At 49.3% G+C, this 21,333-nt stretch overlaps 1 protein-coding gene and 1 pseudogene across 2 annotated transcripts in view; one reads left to right on the forward strand and one right to left on the reverse strand.

Moving 5' to 3' along the window:
• Positions 1-21,333, reverse strand: part of STK10 (serine/threonine kinase 10) — a 140,461-nt gene that overhangs the window by 106,605 nt on the left and 12,523 nt on the right. The window contains exon 1 of one of the 2 annotated variants that reach the window (XM_043488973.1): positions 13,726-14,272. The exons of the other annotated variant lie outside the window; for it this stretch is intronic. Within the exon in view, the coding sequence (XP_043344908.1) occupies positions 13,726-13,881 (156 nt within the window). The 5' untranslated portion in view covers positions 13,882-14,272. Of the gene's footprint in view, positions 1-13,725; positions 14,273-21,333 lie in introns of those variants that run through there. 2 annotated transcript variants of the gene reach the window in all.
• LOC122454423 lies at positions 600-13,541 on the forward strand (annotated as a pseudogene).

Raw genomic sequence — 21,333 nt, forward strand, 5'->3', positions numbered from 1 at the left:
CGGGGACAGGAGCGGGGACCGGTGACCGGGGCTCTGCGTCCTAAGAGTCCTGCTCCCACCTGTCTCAGGCTCCCTCTACTCAGAGGGCGGAGCGCTGAGTCACGGGCAGGGGCAGGCAGCCTGGGGTCATGAGCACAGAGGAAGGAAGCACCTTTATCCAGGCCCTGATGCAAACGGCCGACTCACTGGAAAAGACCCTAATGTTGGGAAAGGTTGAGGGCAGGAGGAAACGGGGGCGACAGAGGATGAGATGATTGGATGGCAACATCGACTCAACAGACATGAGTCTGAGCAAACTCTGGGAGACAGCGAAGGACCGGGAAGCATGGCGGGCTGCAGTCCATGGGGTCACAAAGAGTTGGACACAACTCAGTGACTGATGAACAACATGCTCCCTGCACCAGGCCAGGCACTCTACTCAATCTTCACCACGAGCTGGGAGTCATGTACTCTTATCAACCCTGTTTTCCAGTCAGTCCCAAATCTCAGAGAAGTTCAGGCTACCCTGTGTTTTCAATCAACAATCCTTGTGTGCAGGGTTTTTTTAATTATTATTATTCCAAAAGCATTATGTACCTTTTGGCTCTCTGAGCAGCACCATGGCGGTCAATAAGAACAAGTGCCTTATGAAAGGAGGTAAAAAGGGAGCCAAGGAGAAAGTGGTTGACCCATTTTCTAAGAAAGACTGCTATGACATGAAAGCACCAGCAATGCTGAATATAAGAAATACTGGGAAAACATGAGTCACGAGAACTCAAGGAAACAAAATCGCACTGACAGCCTCAGGGGTTTGTGTTCTTGGGGTTTTTTTTAATATTTATCTTTATTTATTTGCCTGTGCTGGGTCTCAGTTGTAGTCTGTGGGATCTAGTTCCCTGATCAGGGACTCCTGGATTGGGAGCATGGAGTCTTAGCTACTGGACCACCAGGGAAGTTCCAAGAGTTGTGTTTTTGAAGTGAGCTTTGCTGATCTGCAGAATCATGAAGTTGCATTTAGAAAATTGAAGGTAACTACTGAGGATGTTCAGAGCAAAAACCTGCCTGACTAATAGCCACAGCATGGATCTTACCCATTACAAAACGTGTTCCATGGTCAAAACATGGTAGACCATGACTGAAGTTCACATTGATGTCAAGACTACCAGGGGTTATCTGCTTCATCTATTCTGTGTGGGTTTTACTAAAAAACACAACAATCAGATTTGGAAGATCTCCTATGCCCAGCACCAGCAGGTCTGCCAGGTCCATTAGATGATGGGACTCGTGACTCGAGAGGTGCAGGCAAAAGCTGAAAGGTCATCAACAGATTGATTCCAGACACATTGGAAAGGACACAGAAAAAGCCTGTAAATCTCTTTATCCATTCCATGATGTCTTTGTTAGAAAAGTAAAAATGCTGGAGAACATCAGGTTTGAATTGGGAAAACTCATGGAGCAACCATGGTGAAGGCAAGAGTTCTGGAAAATCTCCTGGGGGTGAAATAGGTGTTGAAGTTGAACAGGCTGATGGATATGACCCACCAGTCCTGACCCACCAGTCCAAGAATCTGTTTAAAAATCAGACTTTTAATGGTGACAAAACATCTTACCTGTTATTTAAAAAAAAAGAATTATGTACGTGTTAAAGAACATCTTCAAAATATAATGGTACCAAGAAGGAAATCAAACAAGGCATCGTCCCAAGATGCTGCCTTCAGCATCTTGGAGCACCTCCTCCCAGGATTCCACGGTATGGATGTACCCACCCCAGCACTTCCCAGCTGTGTGGTCCCAGGGGACTTAGGTGACCACTTTGCCCCTTGTTTCCTACTTGGAACAGCCAAGATGTTCACAGTTCCTGCCTTACAGGCTAATGTGAGCATTCCGTGAGTTAACATGTCAAAGATGCTACGAGCAGAACTCAGTCATAGTGAGCATTCCACAATAATTCACTCATGCTTTTTTTTCCCCTCCCCACAAATGTATTCTTGCATACTTCACAAAAACGGGATTTAACTGTATACACTGATATGTCATTCTCCTTTTTACTTAGCAATATGCCATGAACAGCTGTTCAGATCACAAAGCACTCTTCCACAGCATCCTCTCCAACTACTGCAGTCTGAATGGTGGGTCCACTGTGGATCTAACCAATCCCCTGTCATTGGACTGTCTATCCTGGTCATGTGTGCTGTGTTCAAAAGCCTGAGACGGGATCTACAGATAGCCAGACAGGTCTCCAAACAGCAGGGCCACTGCACCCCTCCCAGGTCACACAGGCAGGGACCCTGGAGAGGTCTGAGACGGGAGGCCAAGCCTGGGTCAGTTCTGCTGAGTCCTGGCTGGGTGCCCTTGGGGACTGGTCTGGTAAGATTACAGGTGTAAAGATATTTTGGTCCTGCTTGTGAGAGGGACTGTATTCTCCCCATTTTCCAGAAGGAAAAGAAGCTGAGGCTCAGAGGGACAGCATCACTAGCCCAAGTCACACAGAGAAGCAGCAGCCTCGCTGCAACTCGCAGGGTGAAGAGCGTCACCAAGTCCGGAGCCTCCGAGGAAGGCTCCTGCAGGAGGCACGGGGTGATTCAGGGGTCTTTCGAAGTACACCTTGCTGGCCCCGGCAGTCGGTCCTGCATACAGCCTGGAGACTCAGGACAAGTGACAGAGGCCGGCAGTGGGCCCTGGGGTCCAGATTCCCCATGAACAGAAGCGCGGCACTCACCGCTCCTCAGCCCCAGCTGTCAGCTAGACGTGGGGGCTGGGGATGCTGAGGGCACCCGAGGGAAAGGAGGGCTCGAGAGAGATCCAGGCCTCCCCAGCCTGGCAGCAGGGCCGACCAAGAGGAAAACCAAAGGTAGAAAGAACCTCAAGGCCCGATAGAGAGGCATGCCAGCTCCGTCAGGGTCATTCCTCAGGGCGACAAAGCCAGCTTTGTGGGAACCGCCTCAGAGGGCCAAGAATCGGGCCTGGGAGGCCAGACATGCCAGGCCAGAGCTTTCCAGGAAGGAGGGCGAAGGGCAGCAAGGCGCCGGTGCTGGCTTCTCCCTCCCGGGCGTGACTGCCACTCTTCCAGACATGGCCTTGGCTATGCTGGGCCAGGGGGCGGGCACAGAGCTCGCCGGGCAGCACACTTCCAGAAGGGAGACAGTCAAGAGCCTCTTTACTGAATCACGTTCATCCTCACAGCCCAGCGGCAGGGGAAAGAGTCCGCCTGCCGATGCAGGGGACATGGGTTCAAGCCCTGGTCGGGGAAGATCCCACATGCCACAGGGCAACCAAGCCCACACTCCACAACTGCCCAGCCTGTGCTCCAGAGCCACACTTCACAGCTCCTGAAGCCCGCACCCCCGAGAGCCTGGTTCCACGAGAGACGTCGCCTCAGTGAGCACCCGGGGCAGCGCAGCTGGAGAGGAGCCCCCACCCTCTGCAACGAGAGGGAAGTCCACGGAGCAACGCAGACCCAGCACAGCCAACAACCAACAAATAATAAAACTGCTTAAACAATAACAACCCGCAGTACATTTCAGGCTGATTCCCGAGCCTGGACGCAGCAGCATCTACCCAGGAGCAGCCTCCAGCGTGACAGACCAGGGGAGCTGGACCAGGGGCCTAAGGGACTCTGCCTTTGTTGATCCTCAGAAAGCTGGGCCAGGCAATCAGGTCAACCCGCAGAGAATCACAGTGACAACGGTCCCATCGCCTCCTCTTCCTCCACATGGGGCACCGTGTCGGGGCTGGCCACACATCTCCATCTTCACAAACTCTCTGAGGGAAGCACTACTTTGATCCTCATTTTACAGCTCAAGATACTGAGCCTCAGAGAGGCGAGGTGACTTTCCCAAGGTCATACAGCACACAGCCAGGGAAGCCAGGAGAAAGCTCAGAACTGATTTCAGGGCCGGCACCCATCACACAGTTCTGGCTGGGGCGGGTAGAGAGCTAGGCCTGGCATTTACTATTCATCACTCACTCATGCAGCAGTTATTAACTCAGTATCTACCACGCATCTATTATCCACGAAAGATGGATTGATTACTCCCTGGTCTCCAGGACTTTACATCCTCCAAAGAAAGAAAATAAATACAGTGACAGACAAGAGCATCCCAGTCTGTGATAGGGGCTCTGAAGGAACTCAGCAGGGAGCTGTCACTGTGGTCGGGAGGGACCAGGGGAGCTGAGACCCACAGGGTGAGAAGCAGCCAGCGGTGCAGCCATAGAAGAGTGGCCGGCAGCAGGACCAGCCAGTGCAAAGGCCCTGAGGCAGAGAAGGCTGCGCCGCCTTCAGCTCCTCTCAGCGGCCCCATCTTCCCTTAGACCGGAGGTTGCCTAATGCTAAGCCTTCAGTCACTCCACGCCCTCCACCCTTAGGGCCTGAATTCTGGTTCTGGTACAGCCTGTTATTAAAGAGAAAAAAAAGCTATAGGAGAAGGAAGAAAAAAAATGTAGTAAAGGAGAAAGCAGAAAGAAAGGGGAAGAGAAAGAAGAGTGCATGTGTGGAGGGCGGGAGGAGGGGTGGGAGGGAGCAGCGCTGACAGGCCCCTCCCGCCCGCCCAGCGGAGTGCTCAGCGCCTCGGATCCTGGGGCACCAGCAGCCCACCCCCGCCAGGGCCCCAGGGGCACCCAGCTTCCCCCGACGCCACCCTCTTCCCCTGCCACTTCCTCTGCTGGCCCTGCCCGTGACCATCACCACTTCCTCCGCGTGAGAGGCCACCACCGCCGTCCTGGGGCTCAGATCCAGAGGAGGCTGAGGCAGGCCTGAAGAAGGGCCCACTCCTGGGCTCACACGTGTCAGCGTCACCAGAACTACCACGGCGAAGGCACCCTGGACCCTCTCCTCCCGATAAGCCCCCTTGTCTCCCCCTCCAAGCTGTACTACAGAAAAGGCACAGGCTTCTAGCCAGAGATATCTGGGTTTAAGTCCCAGCTTGGCCACAGAAGAGCTCTGTGATGCTGAGCAGGTCACTGTCCCTCTCTGGGCCTCTGCTTCATCAGGTGAGGATACTGACTCCTGCCTTTCACAGGTCTAGTGGACTGTGAGAACAGTCTACTAGAGTCTAGTAGAATAAATGATAGACAAGAAGGGAGGGGGACATCCCTGGCAGTCCATGGTTAAGATTCTGCTTCCATTACAGGGGGCATGGGTTTGATCCCTGGTCAGGGAACTAGGATCCTGTAATGATACGTAGCAGGGTCAAAAGAAAAAATCAACTCCCCACTCATTTATCTTGCTTACATGCTAATGGCCAACACCCACATGAGGTTTTCCAGCGTCCCAGACTAAGTGGTTTACATGGGGTGAAGTGAAGTCGCTCAGTCGTGTCCGACTCTTTGCGACCCCATGAACTGTAGCCTAGCAGGATCCTCAGTCCATGAGATTTTCCAGGCAAGACTACTGGAGTGGGTTGCCATTTCCTTCTCCAGGGGATCTTCCCAACCCAGGGATTGAACCTGGTCTCCCGCATTGTAGGCAGACGCTTTACCATCTGAGCTACCAGGGAAGCCCCTTACGTGGGTTATTTCAGACAAAAAACCCTATGATGTAGCTAAAGAAACCAAGGCATAGGTCAGTACTTTTCTCCAGGACCATACAACCTGCAAGGCAGAGGGCCAGGCTTTAACTCCAGGACCATACCCAAGTGCCCAGACCACCTCTGGTCCCTGGCAAACACGAGCTGCCCTTCCCATCTCACTCTCTCTGCTCTCTCCTGACCCAGCTCTCTAGAACCCTCCAAGCCTTCCGCCCACATCTTCTTCTTGGGTCGGTCACCATCCATTAGTCACTTCCCTCCCTGGGCTCTGACCTGGGCTCCAACCACTGCTCTGGCCTTCCCTCCCACATGCCTACCTACCCCTGGCTCCAGTCACCAGGCCATGGCACTCTGGCCCAGGCTCCACTCATCAATGGTCACCTTGGCCTTGGGCAGCCAGGACATCTGGATCTGGCATCCCCCAATTGTGCGGGCCAAGCACTCCCCATCCGGTAACTATCCAAAGATCACTCTCCTCTAACACTACACGAGGCTGATCTCAGGACCGGGTCAGACCCTGGCAAGCCGGGGCAGGTGGGACAGTAACCACGACATACACACTCCTCAACATGCCATTCAAGGCTCTCTTGACTTGGCCCCCACACACTATTCTAGACCTGGCCCGCACTGGCCAGCTCCCCAAAGCCAAGCCCAGCTCCCAAATAATCCACTGACCACTGGACGTGAGGAGGCAAATGAAATACGTACAGTGGATCGGGGGGAGGGCACACAGCGGTAGAAGACAGTAGAAGCCAGATATAAGCTGCCCAGTACCGAGCCAAGGTCACTACTGAGCATCCGAACCACGGCTGGACCACGGCAAGGTGCACTGTACATGCCAAATACACACTGATTTTAAAGACTTTGCATGTAATGAGAACTTTAAATATCTCTTTCTCTGTTGATTACATGCTGAAATGATAGTACTTCGGAATATATAGTGGGATAACCAAAATATACTATTAAAAACTCACTTCTGGTATTTTTCCTTGTTTGAGTGAGTATACTAGAACACTTTTTAAGTTGTGTACGCGGCTCCTGTTACATTCCCCTTGGACATTCTCCTCACTTCCAGCAGACAGGACCCTGCATGAGTGCATGCCGGGCCATATCGGCGTATCTGATCTTCCCAAAGACAGGGATCGGGACTTTTATGTGAAAACTCATGATTTCAGAATGCTGGCAGTCACTTCAAATTTGGTTCGGCCACCATGCGAGTCACACAAATCAGTCCACAAGCCCTACCACGCTCAAGGGCCACCCAGGGACAGCCTGAGACTTCACTGCCTGGCCTCACTCCTGGCCTGGGACTCCTTCCCTTTGTCTGTCTGTCCTGTCCCCACCCCCCACCCCCACCCTGCCCAGTGGAACCTGTCCCCTCTCACCGCCAGTCCCATCATGGTCCCGATACAACGCTCTTGCCGGGGCAGAACCTTCCTTTCCTCCCCCATGTGGCCTTGAAAGCATCAGGTTAGAGAGGTAGCTGGCTCATCCTGTGTGCCTAATGAGCTATTGACCTGATTCTCCCAGCTGCTCAGTGGGGTAAGCACTGGTCTCAGCCCCACCAAACACATGGGGAAACTGAGGCAAGCCACTCACCTGACTTCATACAGTGGCTAAGTAGGGCAGCCAGGATTCAAAGTCAGGTCTGCCTGGCTGCGAGGCCCAAGTCTTGTATCACACACTGGAGACGTGACAGACACAGGTGAGCATGGCTGCCTGCTGAACTGAATCGAGGCACATTTTTTTGTAGGAGGCAGCGGTGCCCCACAGGAGCAATCTTGCCCCCCAGGGGACATGTGGCCTTGTCCAGAGACATTTTTGGCTGTCTCAGCTAGGAGGAGGGGGGGAGGTGCTGGCAGGGGTAGAAACCAGAGATACTGCTAACATCCTATGACACACAGGCGGCCCCCAGAACAAAGAAGGAGCTGCCCCAAAGTCAACAGTGCCAAGGTGGGAGGCCTGGTGTAACGAACAAGCCTTTAACACTGAAGTCCTTCTGCTTGCCCTCAGCTTAGCTGAAGTAACTGGCCGGGACCTTCTCTGTTTCACAGCAAGAGCATCAGCAATAATGAACCATCTTCCTTTCCTGCCCACTTCCTGGGTGGGGATCAGGTGCTGAATGTACTACAGCTTTCTAAGTATCCTGTCCTTCAGATCATCACCTCTGTTTTACAGATAAGAGTCTGGAGGCTCAGAAGCAGGAGTCACTTGTTTGGAGGTGCAACCCAGATCTTTCCAAGCCCCCACTGCGTCCTTTAACCTTCCTGATCCACGCCCTTGGCAGCAGCTTGGCCTGGGAGTGACCCATCCCGGGCTCTTTTCTGGTGGCAGCCCCTGCAGGGGGGCACAGATTAGATCCCTGGTCAGGGAACTAGAATCCCTCATGCCATGCACCAGGGTCAAAAAAAAACAGGGTTGGGGGGAGTCAACTCTCCACTCATTTATCTTATTTACATGCTAATGGTTAACACCCATGCAAGCTTTTCCAGCATCCTGGACCAAGTGGTTTACACAGATTGTTTCAGACCCAACAACAGAGACACCCCCCTAGTCCAGGTGACTTCAGGAAGCCAGGGGACACTGGGTGGAGGTGAAGGCTGGCTGTGCAGTTTAATTGCTTAGCTGCTCTAGACCCAGACGGTGTGAGGTCAATGCAAAATCTGCCACTTCAGACCCCGTGGGCAGGCGACATCCCCAGGAAGCTCAGGTCACCTTGGTTTTCGGACCCAGCCAGGAACCCACTCACAATAGCAAGGACTTGTGTTTAAAAACACTAAGCTGAGCGGAAGTAAGGTTACAGCCCGGGGGCAGAGCTCTTTCCGGAGACGAAGGGGAGGTGCACGGGATGGGGATGGGGGGACCTGGGCAGCCCCCGGAGGAAGCGGAAACCCAGGCTTTAAACTCAGGCGGAGTCGAGGTGAAAGGAGCTGCCAGGCTGGGGAGGGCGGGAGCCTGGGCTTTGTCTGAACTGGGCGGCGGGGCAGGATGTGGCCCCAGGGTCAACAATGGCTCTCTGAGCAGGAGGGCACCTGAGGCCCCCACCCGGAGGGCAGCCGCCGCCAAGGCCCCAGCTTCCCAAAGCTGGCCCTCGTAAGGGCGAGGGTGCAAAGGGGCTGCTAGGAACTTATCTCATTTTCTTTTCAAAATCATGCTCAAAGAAGTATCACTCCTTCCACGGAATAATTCCCTTCCAGGAGTCTAGCCTAAAGGATGATTTAAAATATACGTCAGCTTTGCTATAATGCTTACTTTTTAAAAATGTCAGTTTTGTTCCAATACCACTGATGTATCAGGGAACAATTGTATCAAAATGCTAAATTCACATCTGCTTATGTGTTGCCTGCCAGAAACACTAGGTAAGCACAGAAAACTTCCCCCAAGTGACCCAACGCAACCGAACACACACGTGGCACGGGCCCCTCAAACGTCTGTCCGCACCTCTGAGACACACCCATCCCACACGGGAGTCCAACTTGCCACCTAATTTCAGAGCGCAGAGTCTTGGCCACTGAACCACCATGGAAGTCCCCATAATTCTATATTTCTTATCCACAAAACTTGTATAAAACTCTGCCACTTGTTTGTTTAGGCAATCTTTATTTCTTCTAATTTGTTGATGAAGTTTTTAAGTATTGTGCCCTTATCCCCATTTGCTCACAAGGCCTCTGACTTTTATTGACTGATTTTGCACAGTTTAGAGATTTTTAGGAAGGCATATTTACATTACAGCAGAACTGACTGTATCGTGTAAAGCGTTTAGCACAGCACCTGGCACATGATAAGCACTTATATCAATTTAACTTGTTAACAGTAAAAATAAAAATTTACGAGGGGATTACTTAAATATCCAAAAAGATTAAGATCATAGGGGCACTGACCTATCCCAGAAAGTATGTATGAAGCATTTAGAATAACACAGGAAGAGGTTTTAGGAATGAAAGATGGCATAAAACACTGTAGCTTTGTAAATTACAACCTTGCATTTTAAACAAAATTTTTTTTTCTCCATAAAAATCAATTATGGGCTTCCCTGGTAGCTCAGCTGGTAAAGGAGACCCCAGTTCGAATCCTGGGTTGAGAAGCTGCTGCTAAGCTGCTAAGTCACTTCAGTTGTGTCCAACTCTGTGTGACCCCATAGATGGCAGCCCACCAGGCTCCCCTGTCCCTGGGATTCTCCAGGCAAGAACACTGGAGTGGGTTGCCATTTCCTTCTCCAATGCGTGAAAGTGAAGTTGCTCAGTCGTGTCAGACTCTTAGCGACCCCATGGACCGAGCCTACCAGGCTCCTCCATCCATGGGATTTTCCAGGCAAGAGTACTGGAGTGGGGTGCCATGGCCTTCTCCATGGGTCGGGAAGATCCCCGGGAGAAGGGATAGGCTACTCACTCCAGTATTCTTGGGCTTTCCTGGTGGCTCAGCTGGTAAAGAATCCGCCTGCAATGTGGGAGACCTGGGTTCAATCTCTGGATTAGGAAGATCACCTGGAGAAAGGAACAGCTACCCACACCAGTATTCTGGCCTAGAGAATTCCATGGACTGTAATAGTATGTCCATATTTAAACAAATTTTTTTCTCCATAAAAATCAATTAAGTCTGGAAGGAAATATATCAAAATGTTAACAGCAATTGATGGGACTTAGGGTAATGTTTTTCTTTTTAACTAAAAAAAATTTGTACTGTACTCCTAAGTTTGCAAAATCATAAAACTTCTGAAAGCTCAAAGACAACGTAAGATGACAACTAAAGCAATCTTCAGGAAGCAGACAAAAAATCTCAGCCCGTTAACCCAACCCTTCAGGTCCACAGGCTCCCTGCCTCTGTTCAGCATTTAAGGGCCTGCTTCATCCCCAGCTATGAGAGTGGGCACACCTGCTAGAGGCAGATTTTTCCATTCAACACCACACCGAACACGTCCCTTTCCATCCTGTCTTCAGAATAAAGATTATTTCCAAGGGCAAGAATTTTTAAACTATATAGCCTATTACTTTTACTTTGTATCTAATAATAAACTAGAAACTATTTCCCTCTGAAATCCATTTGAAATCATTTAAGAAGTAGGTGAGAGTGAACTTGACTTCGCACAAAATCAATCTTACATACCTCTTTTTCACCAGAGATAAATTGGCGGCTTACCAGGGAGAAAAGGGAAAAAGAGGCCCCATAGCAGCACTAGTGGTAAAGAACCCACCTGCTAATTCGGGAGACGTAAGAGCTGTGGGTTCAGTCCCTGGGTTGGGAAGATCCCCTGGAGGAGGGCATCGGCAACCCACTCCAGCATTCTTGCCTGGAGAATCCCATGGACAGAGGAGCCTAGAGGGCTACCGTCTATGAGATCACAAAGAGTCGGACACAACTGAGCAACTTAGCACGCACGCACGCACACATCTTGACTGCTAATGCTTAGGCTTTGAGCCTCAACAACACCCAACAGGAAATCTATAATTGGCATCCTCTTCTGGCAAGTCCTTGACAAATTGGGATTCTCGTGACTTACTTTTTTTAATATTTATTTTATTTATTTGACTGTATCCAGTCTTACTTGCAGCACACAGGACCTTAGATCTTAGTTGGGGCATGTGGAATCTAGTTCCCTGACCAAGGAATCAATCTGGACCCCCTGCATCGGGAACGTGGAATTCTAGCCACTGGACCACCAGGGAAGTCCCTCTCGTAACTTCTCACCTCAGGAAGGCCATCACCAACTAGGCTGCCAGGAGAAAAACGTGCCAGTTCTAGGACAGGAAGAGGAGACGCTGCTGGCTGTCACTTGCCCAGTTCACGGCCAACTGCTTACCAAGGCACCGTGTCAAAGTAGAAGTTCTGCTCCGAGATAAAAAACCTAGATGGAATCTCTGTCCTTTGCTGCTGAGATGGCCATGCCAGGGGACAATGAAGTAGGGAGGAGTTACAGCCCCTGAACAGAATCTTTACTGAAGCAATACCTGCTTCATCCGTAAGGGGCTGAGTAAACAGCACTTCTCCAGGGCAGGAGATAGGGGTCACAGAGATCTCTGATCTAAGACGGATCTTCTGAAGCTGTAACTAAGTCCAGAGCCTTGGTTCTAGTCCATTCCTTTCCCTGGGACCCAGGGTTCCTGCACATAACATGGGGATGGATTGAATCGAACAGTCACACAGTAAGGCCAGGTGGGGAACCTAATAAACTGTCCAGGTGTATCAGCCATCACACAGTTCTCCTGGTTTAGCTTTGCCTTCTCTTAATTAGGAGAAAACCAAGGGTTCAGAGGTGGTGGGGGGGCGGGGGAGCTAGGGTGCAGTCAGCTCACAGCTTTGAGCACTACAGTCACTTTTAAAAGGGTCCACGTGTTCTGGAGAAACAGCAGACAAAATAACTTGTGAATCAGATGGGCTCCTCTGTATGGAACTTTCAGAGCAGTAGGGGAGTTTTACCCAGCTAAAGCAGGCGGAAATGACAATCGAAACTGACAAGGGGAAATCTTACCAGCCTAAAAGCAAAGTTCTGCATTTAGATTTGAAAGAAAATGAACCATATGAAGCCAGGACTCATTAGGGTACAGGGACAAGGCTAACTGAAAGCCAACCCTGAACAGAACAAACATCTGCGAGAGCCAACAACATGCGCTGGAAACACCAACTGAACCTTTTGGAGAAAGTGGGGGACACGGTGAGCTGACCAGGGGTGCAGCTGCCCTCACGGTGGCCAGAGCACATCTGGTAGCAGGCTGTGTCTGGGGGAGGCCAGGACTTCCCTGCGGTGTCGGGGGTGGGGGGCGCGCAAGACTGAGGACAGTTTTCTGATGCCTAGAGGGAATAGGGAGCTTTGAGAAGGGTAAAGAAAAGACTGCCAGTGTAGACTGTGCTGGCTGCCCTCGCCCACACGCAGAGCCCCGGGGCAGAGAAGCGCAAGTCGAACAGCTGAGAGCCACGGGAGTGAGTGTCACAGCCTCTCCAACCACAGAACCTTTGCTCCAGTGGGGGTTCCACCCTGTAACAGGAAGTGCCTGCTTAGAGGGGAGGTGGTAACAAAACAGACACCGGGATGGGCCCCGGTCGCTCAAATTGCCTCCAGCCCCTTTCTCAAACTTAAAGTGCTTAGCGATCACCTGGGGATCTGTTAAAATGCAGACCCTACTTGATTAGGTCTAGAGTGGGGCCTCAGATCCTGCATTTCTAATAAGCTCCCAGGTGATGCTAATGCCACTCCTCCAGGGACTACAATTCAGCTCACCACCTCTTTCAGGTCAAAAAGAGCAAGCCTTGACCAGGAGGGCTGAGAGAAGCCCCATCTGTGGTCCAAGCTCCTGAAAGGGAAGTCCTGGGGTCAGAGGGGTCCACATGCTAAAGGAACCCCATGGAAGGTGAAGGGGGTGTCCTCCTGGAGAACATGTGGGTTTCTCTGAGTAAAGGGTTTCCTGGGAGGAAGATCAGGGAAGGGTGGTGTAAAGCCCTAAGTGTTTTCTGGGTCCCCAGTACGACTCAGCAACACAGAATTTCTTCTCAGGACCAAGAACCAGACAATGCCTACAGCAAACGTGTCTAGAATTAATCAGCTTTGCCCCACCCACCCCTCCACAAAAGCTCTCTGGCCTCCTATTCCTCTAGGGGAAAGGTGACTACAGACTGGGAGACTCCCCAGCAGTGACTCATCCACATACTCAAATCTGACCCCCGAAGCGCAGGATTTCCAGAGGCCCTAACCTCCGGCTCTGCCGGCCCCAGCCTCCATTTCCAAGCCTAACCTCTCACTCCGAAACCCCCTACCCCCACGCCCGGTCTCTCCGTTTCTGGCTCATCTTCAGGTGTGTCCCTAATTTCATCGGACCCAACGCTTCACGCGGCCCAGTTGCTCTGTGCCCATCGCCTCGGCACCCTCACAGCCTCTGGGTGGACTCTCCTAAAAAGTACGCCTGGTCTCGGACGCTAAAGTTCTATAAGCGCCCCTTTGTCTCCCCCTGCGGCGCCGAGAGCCGTGCAGGGCGCACAGGAAGTGCTCGGAAAAAGCCTGGGGGCAGCCGCCGTGCCGTCGGGGGCGCAGCGACTGAGCCGGGCTGAGTGAGGGTACCCCCCGCCCCCGGCAAAGAAGAAGGGTCCCCGGGACGGGAGCCCGGGACTCCGAGCTCAGGACCGGGCAGCCCCTCCGCGCTCTCCCGAGGCGCGGCCGAGACTGACCAGGGCCAGTGCCCCTCCCTTCCGGAGCGGCTCCACGCGCCCCGAGTACCCCACTCAGAGCCCTCACCTTGTAAACCTTGCCGAAGGCACCGTCGCCCAGCTCGCCCACGATCTCCCACACCTCGTTGGGATCCAGGTCCCGGCGGACATGCTCATATTCGCGGGACTTTCTCTTCTCGAAGGTAGACAGGCGCAGGATGCGGCGGAAATTGGCGAAAGCCATGGCTGGGGGCACGCGAGCCGGGGGGCGAGGTGGCGCCGGCTCCCGCGACCGCGAGGCGGAGGGGCTGGAGGGCAGCGCGGCGCTCGGCCCTTCCCCGCAGCCCGACCCGGGTCAAGTGCGCCCGGGGCAGCTCGCGGCTGGAGCACCCGGAACCGCGCAGGCAGCCGCGGTCCCCGCCCCCGCTCGGTCCCGTCCCGGGGCCGCCTCCCGGTGTCGGCCCCGCTCGCGCCGCGCCCCCCGCCCAGCCGGCCAGCCTCGGGAGGCGTTCCGGGGACCCGGCTCCACCTGCAGCTCCCCGGCAACACCCGGAGACCCCCTAATTGGCTACGGGCGCTCCCCGGCTCCGCCCGTCGCCGCAGGGCACTCTGGAAACTGTAGTCCCCCGCGCGCCGCACGCCCGCAAGCAACCGACTAGGCTTTGGAGAGTTTAGGGGGACCCTTCGGCGAGAGCGTCCCGAGTCTGGGAGGCCCCCAGACTCTCGTGGCTCCCAATATTTCTGCCGGAGCGAAAGGGGAACCAAACTGGCTATTTACGAGCGCCCACTGATTGTTGTCCAAAGACCAAGAGGGCGACCCGACATTAATCATTGAATCCGCTCTGTAACTTCCCCGCAAAGTTGCTCTGCCCCCGCCCACTTTTCAGGTGGGGGCGCCGGGCGGGCGAGGCACCAGTCCCCTGCTACACATCCTGTTGGCTGAGCCGGTTTGGTTTCCTCGGGGCGGTGCTGCCTCCTAGCGCGGGAGATGCCGGGTCCTTGCGGCAGTGGTCAGTCCTGGAGACCCAGGCTCCCCGGCTCGTTTCCCACCTCCCAGGGGCTCTGCCCACCGAGATCCACCAACCCTGGCAGGATTACAGGGCTAGGAGAAAGAGCTCCTTGCCGACCTACGATCACATGCATCAGGATGGGTCTTCAGATATATTTGCAGATTAAGTAAAAACTTTCTTATTTTTCATTTCCCAATTGTAAAAAATAAGCTTATTATACAGGGAGGTCTGGCGTGCTGCTGTCCTTGGGGATGCAGAGAGTTGGACACGACCGGGCAACTAAACAACAACATACATAGAATTAAGTCTTCTTTGACTTAAGACCATCATTCTCGATTCTGCCCATTTTTTATTTGCGCTGTTAACTGTGTCTCTAGGGCAGTTACACTCATATATCTAAGTGGGTTCCAAACGGTGGGCAGCGTATAACGCTTATTATGGTAACTCTCCCTCATAAACAAATAGAGCCCCAGCGAATGTCACACTCCAACAGTTTCCGTCCCTATGGAGAAAATTCATGTTGAGGTGTTTTTACCACTCCTGAGCAGCAGGCAAACACCAATTTGGAAAGACAGCTGCAGAAGTCTGGGGTGCTGGTAGTGGCCTGCGTAAAGGGTGCCCTGAGCAAAGACTGCCAAGCACTTGGAAATGTCTCCACTACTTAGTGAGTGGTTGCGACTGTAGAAAGTCTTCATCACCAGAAGGAGACAGCGCAACACTGGGCTCTCAACAAGTAAACCCACAAATAAACCTCCCAGAACAAGCCAGAAGGCAGGTCCTTCATTGTTTCAGTCCACCTGACCAACTCTCCGAAGCGGGTGGGAGGACAGTGGGGAGGCTCTCCCACTGGGAGGAAGGGGGCTCTGACTTAGGTCAGTCTAGGGGGCCTGGGAGTCGGAGGCCCAGGTTATCCCCAGGTCCAGCCAAGCCACAAGGACTCTGTGAAAGCTCCAGAAAAAAATGAAATAAGAAACAAAAATGGAGAGCTTCACTCAAAAATATAAGTGAAAGAAACCAGACACAAAAGACCACACTTTATATGATTCCATTTATAAGAAATGTCTAGAAAAGGCAAATCCATGGGGACAGAAAGCAGATTAATGGACTAAACTGAAATGGACATGAGTCTTTTTGGAGTGATGAAAATATTCTAAAACTGGATTATGGTGATGATGTAATAACTTGGTAGATTTAGTAAAAATCACTTAATTGTACACTTGAAATGGGTGTACTTTATATAAATACTTTAGGAAGATAGAAAAAGGAAATATTTCATTTTTCTAAGATGAGTTTTACTACAACTAAGTAGAGATAGTAAAAGAAAATTGTAGACTACTTTCCCTAGGTAATAGATGGATTTAAAAAGATACTAGCAGGAGGGGACACATGTATGCCTATGGCTGATTCATGCTGATGTATGGCAAAACCCATCACAATATTGTAAATTATCCTCCAATTAAAATTAAAAAAAGACAACAAAATACTAGCAAGATGAAACCCAAGGTGAATAAAAACACCATTACCAAGAAAGTTTTATCCAGGAATAAAAGAATGGTTCTATCCAGAAACAAAAGCTATTAAAGGAAGACACTGCTTTGACAAAGAAAATTGCATAGTCTCAGTAGTCACAGAAAAAGCATTTGGCTGTTTTCTTAGGTTGGATTTTCCCAGAGACAAGGATCTGAATACAAACAGTTTATTTGGGAGGTGATGTTGAAGCCCGTAAAGAGAGCTGATTACTGCTATGGCAAACGGGGCTTAACCCACTTGGGTGTTCTGGGGACCAGGATACAGCATACTGCAGACTCAGCCTAAGAGTCAAGGAAACTGGGGAATTTTTCTCTAAGCCTCTCTGTCCTTGACCAAGGGCTGCTCCCTGGGCCAGCGTTGCTAGCTTGCCAGGCTTGAAAGCCCAGAGCACATCTCTTAAGTTGAGACATGTCACGGCACTTTGTACAGCGTCTGCTATAAAATCCTCATATTTCTTATTTCTTCTCCTTTTTCCTATAGCATTTGCTAGACTCTTTCTTTAGCAAATGATTTTACTGTTATGTTAAACAGTAACAGTGAAAATAGGAATCCTTGTCTTGGTCCAGTATTTAATGGAAAAGGGTTTAAAGTTTCTCCTTTAAGTATGATATTTATGAAAGACTGTGGCAAAAGATCTTCATACGTATGTGCTCAGTCACTTCAGTTCTGTCTGATTCTTTGCGACCCCATGGAACTGTAGCCCACCAGGCTTCTCTGTCCATGGGATTCTCCAGACAAGAATACTGGAGTGGGTTGCCATGCCTCCTCCAGGGGATCTTCCTGACCCCGGGAGCAAACCCGCATCTCCTGCATTGCAGGCAGACTCTTTACCCACGGAGCCACCTTCCTGCTATTTCTAATTTGCTAATAACTTTTTCTCATAGCTGTAGAACTTCATCATATTTTTCTCTGCATTTACCATATAAGTTAATCTTATGATTAATTACATGAGTTTTCTCATCCAGCCTATAGTCATGGTAAATTTCACTGGTTAAATACTCTTGCATTCTCAGAGAATATTTTATCTTCCTCTAGAAAGGCTAAGTAACACAAGCCCAAGGTCACACAGCTAACCAGTGGCAGAGCTTGGATTTGAACCTAAGTAGTCTGATGCCAAAGTCTCTGCATCTGTTTGTGTTAACTGCTATGTTCAGTTGCCTCTTGGTCATAATGTATATTTATACATATACCATTGACTTTGACGGGCAAATTTTACACTTAGGATTTTTATGTCTATGTGCACAAACCAAATGCACCGATACTTTTCTTGTTGTCTCTATCTGGTTTTAAAATCAGAACATTTATTATTCTTTTTTTTAAATTTTACAGACCAGTTTAAGATAGGAATTATCTGTTCATTGTAAGTTCGGTACAAAATACGGTTTTAAATTTGCAAAGCTCTAATTCTTAATTAGAGTTGGAGTATGTCTTCACAAGTTTGTTAGATGTTTGCATTTCAGGTTCTTTGTTGGTTCATATTGCTGGTCCAAATTCTTTGCCCATTTTTCTGTTAGATTTCCTTTCTCATTTTTTGACTGTAAGATTTAAAAAAAAAATAGTTTCTTACTGAGTTTAGACACTGCAGATGTCCTTCCAATTTATCATACACCTGTTAACTTTCCAATGACTTTTGTTGAGCAAGAATGCTTAATACTGATGTAATTGAATTTTTTTGTCTTAAAAAAATTTTTAAGTCAACTTCATTGAGGTTTTGTTTATATTTAATAAAACAAGTTCAAAAGTTCTGACAAATATATACATCCGTGTAACCATCACCATGGGCTTCCCAGGTGGTGTTAGTGGTAAAGAACCCACCTGCCACTGCAGAAGATATAAGAGACTCAGGTTCAATCCCTGGATCAGAAGATTTCCCTGGAGGTGGGCATGGCAACCCACTCCAGCATTCTTGCCTGGGGAATCCCATGGACAGAGGCGCCTGGCTACAGCCCGCAATGTCACAACAGTCAGACGTAACTGAAGGACTTAGCACACAACCATCACCATACTCAAGGTACAGAACTTTCCCCTCAGCTCAGCAAATTTCTTTTCCTTGATCATAAATTAATTCCCACTCACCATCCTCAGCCCAGGCAACCACTAATCTGTCCTCTGTCACCATATATGGGAAATGTCTTTCCTAGTTCATGATATGAATGGAATGATACTGTAGTGCTTTTTTTTTCTTTGTAGTGCTCTTTTAAGTTTGGTTTCTTTTCACTCAGCATATTTTGAGATTCATCATGTTGTTACCTGTATCTGTGGTTCGTTCTTCCTAAATGCTGAGTAGTATTCCAGTGTATGGATATACCACAATTTGTTTATCCATTCAGCTGTTGATGACCACTTGCAGTCTTAAGTTATCATGAATAAAGATGCTACAAATGCTTATGAGGCTTTGCATGGATATATATTTTCATTTTCCTAGATGCACCTAGGAGTGCAATTGCTGGATCATACCCTAAGTATATGGTTAACTTCATAAGAGACTATTCAAGTATTTTAGAAAGGATTGTATCACTTTACATTCCCCCAAATGATACTGCTCCAATCATATTGATATCATCAGTTCTTAAAACTCTAGCCATTCCAGTGAATGTGTAATGTTACCTCACTCTAGGCTTTTGCACTCAAGACATTTGCAAAATCCTAAACTACATGGGAAAGAGGCCATGAAACCAAACAGGAAGTCAATAGGCTCATAAACTAAAAGGCTAAGCAGAGCCTTGTGGTCTCCAAATAAAATTTTCCATAAAATGGAACTATGGCTCTTTGGAGAAGTGCTTTCTATATCTAAGACAGGAAATGTCTATCCTTACATCAATATCTGTGCTTTGTCTTGAAACAGAAGGTACAGATGGCAAATATGTACATGTAAACGTGCTCCACATCATTAGTCATCAGAGGAATGTAGATAAAAACCACCCTATCCATTTGAATAGGCCAAGTTATGCTGCAGTGAAGTCTTCACACAATTAGGATGGATTTCTTACTGACTGTACAGAAAGCTACAAAGAATGTCGCATCTATCCTAGTGAGAAAAGAAGATGGATGCTCTACAAAACTTTTCTCGAGAATATCAGAGGACTGAGGTCACAAGACAACCAAGGAAACTGGATGCTAAGAAAGAACAACCAAGGAGAGAAGGCACCCCAACTATTGAACCTCTGGCAGAACACGGCTGAAAACGGCAGTTGCCATACAAGTGGTAGAGAAGAAAGTAACTAAAGTTTGAGCAAATCATTAGAGGCAAAGTTTGGGCTACCATGTCAGTGTGGGTTAGCTGGAGTTCCCAGATACAAGGCACGATCACATGCATTGGCAAACTCCTTCCCATGTGTCTCCAATGGGTGCTTGTGAGAAAAACTGGGGGCAGGCAGCAGACTGAAGAGTGCCAATTCTTGCTGATGCAGGAGTAAAGGAGAAGGCTGGTGGCTGCCAGGAGACGAGCATAAGGTCTCATCTGCTTCCTCACAAGAAGCAAAATCCTTCAAAGCAGCTTTCTGCTGCTGGGAGAGGAGAATCTGTCACTCTCAAGCCCCAGATGAAAATCCATGGTTCTCACCTCCCAGGGCAAGGGAAGATCCTCTATCTTTTTGTGTAGTCACTGAGGAACTCAGGCTGATAGGGAACCATCATTTATTTTTAAATTTATTTTTTATAGGGATAACTTTGGTTATGACCAACCTAGACAGCATATTAAGAAGCAGAGACATTACTTTGCCAACAAAGGTCTAGTCAAAGCTGTGGTTTTTCCAGTGGTCGTGGATGGATGTGAGAGTTGGACTATAAAGAAAGCTGAGCACCGAAGAACTGATGCTTTTGAACTGTGGTGTTACAGAAGACTCTTGAGAGTCCCTTGGACTGCGAGGAGATCCAACCAGTTCATCCTAAAGGAAATAGTCCTGAATGTTCACTGGAAGGACTGATGCTGAAGCTGAAACTCCAATACTTTGGCCACCTGATGCAAAGCACTGACACATTTGAAAAGACCCAGATGCTGGGAAAGACTGAAGGCAGGGGGAGAAGGGGACGACAGAGGATGAGATGGTTGGATGGCATCACCGTTACTCAACTCAATGGACATGAGCTTGAGTAAGCTCCAGGAGTTGGTGATAGACAGGGAGGCCTGGTGTGCTGCAGTCCATGGGGTCGCAGAGTCGGACACAACTGAGCAACTGAACTGAACTTTGGTTTATAACATTAAATGTTTCATATGTTCATTATATTCCTATTCTGTGTACACAGCACACTCAGAGCACCATCATCTTGAATGTTACTGGTTACTATGGCATTGGGAAAGACAGTTAGTTCTGATATTTGGGGAATTGTTGGTTACAGTACTACAGTAGTTAGCAGTCCTTACCCTAATTAACACACTGGGAAAATGCAGTTAAATTTTACACCATTTTTTCTCCTGTCCTCTAGCAGCAACAGATCTTCCCCTATGTAGCTCCTGGTGAGTTCTGATGGCACCCACAGCTAGCTTCTTCATATGACATTATTTTTAGCATTTTTTACAGTGAATATTCATTTAGATCTACTCACACATATTTAATTTCTGGTACTTCTCATTCCTCCCTGAATGTGTTTCCATAGGGGATTATTTTTCTGTGTTCGAAGAATTCCCTTATGGGTGTTAATTTTCTCAGTTTTTGTGTGTATGGGTTTATTTTGTTAGCTCCTTCCTTCTGTCATAATTGTATTGCATCTAAATTTTATCATTTTGGGGACTTCTCTAGTGGTCCAGTGGTTAAGACTCCACGCTGCCAAGGCACAGGGGTGCAGTTTTTCCACCCCTAGTCCCAGAACTAAGATCCCACATGCTGTGTGGCATGGCCAAAAGATAAAAAATAATAAATTTTATCATTTTTAAAGCCTTTTAAAAAATATTTATGTGTTTATTTGGTAGTGCTGGGTCTTAGCTATTGCACGCAGGATCTTCAACTCTTGCAGCATGCGGGACCTTTAGCTGCGGTATGCAAACTCTTAATTTTAGCATGTGGGATCAGGTTCCCTGACCAGGGATTGAACCCAGGCCCCCTGCATGGAGAGCATGGAGTTTTAGCCAGTGGCGGGTCAGGGAAGTCCCTGCAGCTTATGACACTGTTACCACTTTACTCTGCCTTGGTTTGCTTGGATTGACCCACATATTTTTA

This window comes from Cervus canadensis, chromosome 16 (assembly GCF_019320065.1).
Source record: "Cervus canadensis isolate Bull #8, Minnesota chromosome 16, ASM1932006v1, whole genome shotgun sequence".
Lineage (NCBI taxonomy): Eukaryota > Metazoa > Chordata > Mammalia > Artiodactyla > Cervidae > Cervus > Cervus canadensis.